The following is a 4841-nucleotide window of genomic DNA, read 5'->3' as shown; positions in this document are numbered from 1 at the left end:
CGGAGCGCCGCCGCGCTTCCCAAGCGGCACACTATCCAGTGCGCCACCGGGCCGGCCCCAAACACCTCTTAAAGGTCTGTATTAGTCCGTTTCTGTTGCTTATAACAGAATACGTAAAACAAGGTAATTTATGAAGAAATGAAATTTATTTCTTATAGTTTTGGAGGCTGGGGAGTCTATGGTCCAGGGGTGCATCTGGTGAGGGCTTTCTTCTGGTGGGGACCTCTCTACAGAGTCCTGTTGTGACCGTGGTGTCACATGGTGAGGATGGGTTGAGCAAGAGAGCTTATGTCCATTACTTTTGCAATTTATTTCTCCTCCACAAGTAAAATGAACTTTCTGACCCTATTTTTTACTTACCAGAACTGCTTTTAATTTTTAACTTCACCGTTAGGAACAGACCTAAACCAATTTGCCCTGTTTGATAAAGACTGTCAGGTGCTTTGGGCAAATGTTACAGTCTCAGGGGATGAGAGCTGGGTGGGGACCCATATGTCCCTTCCCTTTCAGCTTCACCACCAGATGCATCCTACAATGAAAGTAATTCTCACTCCAAATTCTGCTAAGCAGACACAACACAGTCAGAGTCCACGAGTCACAGTCTTCTGGGCTGTGTCCCCTCTCTCTGTCCTAAGAGTACCTTGCCTGAAGTGTCCACACCCAACCACTCTCTGAGAGCCAGGCAAGCCAAACTTCTAGCTGGGCCAGATGACAGAGGTTTCCAGAGGGACACAAGAGCAGTCAGAGCTGTGGACCTCAAGTCCCTCTCTCTGTCCTAAGAGTACCTTGCCTGAAGTGTCCACACCCAACCACTCTCTGAGAGCCAGGCAAGCCAAACTTCTAACTGGGCCAGATGACAGAGGTTTCCAGAGGGACACAAGAGCAGTCAGAGCTGTGGACCTCAAGAGCTGCTCTGCCTGTGTGGGTTACATGATGTCTTATTCAAGGGACACATGTCATCTTCCCAGAAGACCACACACCTTGGACACTGCTAATTATTTCTGAAATGCTTTATGGTAATGAACAAATCCTCTGTCGTGTCCTTGGAGGCATCTCTGGAGGGTGGGTGGCCTAACTAACAGCCTGTGGGTTATAAGTTAAATTAACTCACACATCCCACACACTGCTTATGCTGAAGATTATTTAAAGTGACACACAGACAAGATATCATCGACTCTCAAACTATTGATCCCCCTGACAGATTATTTTCCCAAAAAACACTTTATTCTATTCTATCAATGACATCTGCTTTAAAAAATACTAGATAGCAGAGGCCCAAGCTTAATATGAATACCGCTGTACACCTGAGATTTCTCTATTTTCCCCAATATTTTTCCTTTGTAATGAAGGAATTCATGGGCTTTCTCTCCCTCACTGGCCACACTCAACTGCAAGCCCTGTTTATCCTACTTCTTAAATACACCAAACCCAGATGCTTAGTCATCTTCTCTACCATCATCCTAACCCACCCTCCACACCACAGCCAATGTGATCTGGGACTAAATAGAAACCCAATAGCCTTTTGTAGTTACTGTTCTTGGTTCTGTGTAACAGGGGTCCTGTCTACCTCTCCATCCACATCCCTTGACCCTACCTAGAGCAGGGGTCATCGGCTTCAACACTACTGACATTTTGAGCAGGATCACTCTCGGTTGCTGGGGATTGTCCTACGCACTGTAGGATATTTAGAAGCATCTCTGGACTCTGCCCACTCGATGCTCATACCTTCCCAACACCCACGATGACAACCAAGAATGTCTTTGTCTCTAGACATTGCCAAGTGTCCCTGGGAGGGGGGGGCAAAATTGCTCCCTTCCCCTCGCATATCCTCTCTGCCCCATGCTCCCATTAAGAACCACTGATCTGGAGTTATCCTATGCTGCTACGGCTGCACAACTCTCAGTTCTGGAGGGGATACTCTCTTCCCATCATACCACTGGCAGTCCCTCTTCCTGAGACACACTTCTCCCTCCCTTCCCTTGCCTCAATAAGTAAGGTCCATTATTCTTGTTAGTAGCTCACATTTATTAAGCGCATGCCATGTGCCAGACATGGTATTAAAAGTTAAAACACTGAAAATGTACTGATTTGTGACACTCATAACAACCCTACAAGGCAGGTCACACCAGCAGCTCTGTTATGGATAAGGACACTGAGACACCAAGCAATTCAGCAGCCTGGCCTACACCTTGCAGTTTTTATGCAGGGAAGCTGGTATCTGAAAGCACCAAATGGCCTTCCCGCACCTCTAGTCTGGGATCAGTTCTCCACCTATATGCTCCCAGAGTGCTCTGGACTTTTCATATTATGTATTCATCACTATTTATGTACCGGATGTTAATTTACAATGACAAACTTGCATGTACAAGAATGAACCCATTCCTTTTCTTTAAAGCCAGTCACCTAATTCAGACACCCTATTCTGCTAGGCTAATGAAATCTCCAATCTTATTCATTTGGGGGGCTCTCTCCCCCACTGCCCAGGCTTACTAGAGGGTCACTGGGGTTTTTTGCAGAGAGTATTTGTGGGGCTCCTCCAGTTTTCTCTGCTCACTGCTGATTGGCTCAGAAGCAATATCTATCACCATGGGAACCACCCTCCCCTCCCCTTCCAGCATCAGTTCCTCAAGGAACCTCAGCTTTCACAAGACAGAAAGTGTCTTTAAACAACTTCCACTTTTTCCCTTTGCTTCTACCTGCAATCCTTCCTGAGGTAAGGGAAGACAAAAGCTGGCCCTGAAGAGAAACCAAAGCACAAATAGCAACTTTTACTCTGCTTCCTGCACATCCAGGAAAACAAAAGATCTAAATGGCTCTGCACTGCAGCTTGACTTCAGCTTTCTGCACAGGCCGTGCCTTCCACGTCCACCTCTGAATTCCCAAGGGCTAGCAAGGCACGCAGCATCAAAGGTGCACAACAAACATGCTGCATGAAGGAATAAAGGAATGAGTGAATCTAGGGAGAGCAGCAACCAGTTATTTTTCTAGTTCGCCTCTGAATTGGCACAAGAAGTAACGAGTGGCTTTTGGGTAGATGTAGCTATGGGTCCTGGGAAGATGTGGCTTTATAGTTCTAGTTAGAAGCCACATGTTAAATAACAGGTATTTATTTCTCAACTTTCTTAAGCACAGACTGTTCTCCCTACCATGCATACAAGACTCAGCTAGATCTGGCCTCTCTCTCTCTCTCTCCATCTCTTACCTTATTTCCTAGCATTTGCCCCTCACTCACTGTATTCCCGTGGCCTTTGCCTTCTTTCTGTTTCTCAAGCATGTCAAGTTTGCTCCTACCTCAGGACCTTCCTGGGATTGTCCTCCCAGATCTGTGTGGCTGCCTCCTTTCGGTCTTAGCTTTAATGTCACTTGCTCAGAGAGTCCTCCCCAGACCCATTATCTAAAGCAGCCACACCCACCACCACGTATCTCCTTTTGTTTTCTCAAGAGTACCCTTCACTGTCTGTTTCCTCCTCCCTGTCTCTCCCCCACTGGAATGTGCTCCAACCAACAGAGCCGGCCACAGTGGGCTTCTCCACTGCTTGGCCCAAAGAGTTCACGGAATGTCACTGGATTAGATTTAAGATAAACCTGTACAATGAAAATCCTAATTGTAAACTCTCCAGTAAACTTCAGAAAACAGATTGATACTCTATTGGTCATTTTCACTTATGATCTTTAGGAGAACTGTATCATGTTTTAGCTTAAAGGGACATCAAAATGTTGGTGGAGCTCCAGTTGCTCATTTTAATGATGAGGAAACAGACCCACAGAGGGGAAGTAAATTGGGAAATTTCATGAAGCAAGTCAGTTTGTTTAAAAAAAAAAGAGAGAGAGAGAGAGAGATTCAGGCACTAAGCCAGGCACTTTTGCATCCCCTGCTTAACGTAATTCCTTCATCCAGGTAACACAGACAGATTGCTTCGACCAGGAAGGAAGGAGCCTGAGATTAATGAAGCAACCTCCTCCCTGTCCTCCCTGCGGCCCAGGCTTACATTCCGGAAGACAAAATAAGCAAGTAAAGAAATAAAGCAAGATAACTGCAAAAAAAGATAAGTATTAAGAAGTTAACCAGACTGGAAGATGGACAACATGGAACCAGAGAACGCGGGAGCTACTTGAAACAGCAGGATGCAGCAACGCTTTTACAAACCAGACTCCTGGATGAGAAAGGCAGGTTTTCCATTTGCTGTAACCTCTGCCAGGAAATCCTGTCCCACCCAGAGCTTTAGGGTCCGTCCTCACATCACGCAGGATTCTGCTCAAATCTCACCCTAGCGGAGAGGCCTTCTCTGGGAATCCTGTCCACACAGCACACTCGCACAGGCAGCTCTCGCCCTGTCTACTTTCCCTAACCCCCAAACCTAGGGCGCCCACGATTAAGGGTAAGGATAAATGGAGACAGCCACGCAGAGACCTGCTGGGAGCACATGCAGCTGCCTTCGCAGAGCCGCCGTAGAGCCTTGCACTGCAGCGATCGCCCGCACACCCGGCACACCGCAGCAGACCCACCACGCAGTCTCCATCTGCGCCCAGGTGGGCGACAAGGACTGGCGGCGCGGGTGGCCGGAGCTGGGCCCTCCACTCCCGCGCGCTCCTGCAGGTCCCGCGCCCCTATCTGTCCGTTTGGGCGCGCGGGCCCTGCGCGGCTGTGGGGCCTGGCCGAGCTCCCCGGGCCCCCGCGCCCCCTCGTCTCCGGCTGGGCGGGACACTCGCCCAACGCGGCCCGCACCTACCTGACGCGCTCGGCCGTAACGGCGTTGCCCGTGTGCCGACGCAGAACCGCCAGGAACAGGAGCCGCATGCCGTCGCCGCCGCGGAGACTGAACCCCAACAAAACCCCGCCA

General features: G+C 48.9%; 1 protein-coding gene across 1 annotated transcript in view; it reads right to left on the bottom strand.

The window, feature by feature from the left end:
• Window positions 1-4798, bottom strand: part of GLT1D1 (glycosyltransferase 1 domain containing 1) — a 34337-nt gene extending 29539 nt beyond the window's left edge. Inside the window, exon 1 of the mRNA XM_008569603.1 lies at window positions 4731-4798. Within this exon, the coding sequence (XP_008567825.1) occupies window positions 4731-4798 (68 nt within the window). The remainder of the gene's footprint in view (window positions 1-4730) is intronic.
• Window positions 4799-4841: the final 43 nt, after the last annotated feature.

The sequence above is a fragment of the Galeopterus variegatus genome, unplaced genomic scaffold (genome assembly GCF_000696425.1).
Source record: "Galeopterus variegatus unplaced genomic scaffold, G_variegatus-3.0.2 Scaffold516, whole genome shotgun sequence".
NCBI lineage: Eukaryota > Metazoa > Chordata > Mammalia > Dermoptera > Cynocephalidae > Galeopterus > Galeopterus variegatus.
Note: the sequence above shows the minus strand (reverse complement) of the source record. Positions and strands in the feature narration are given on the sequence as shown.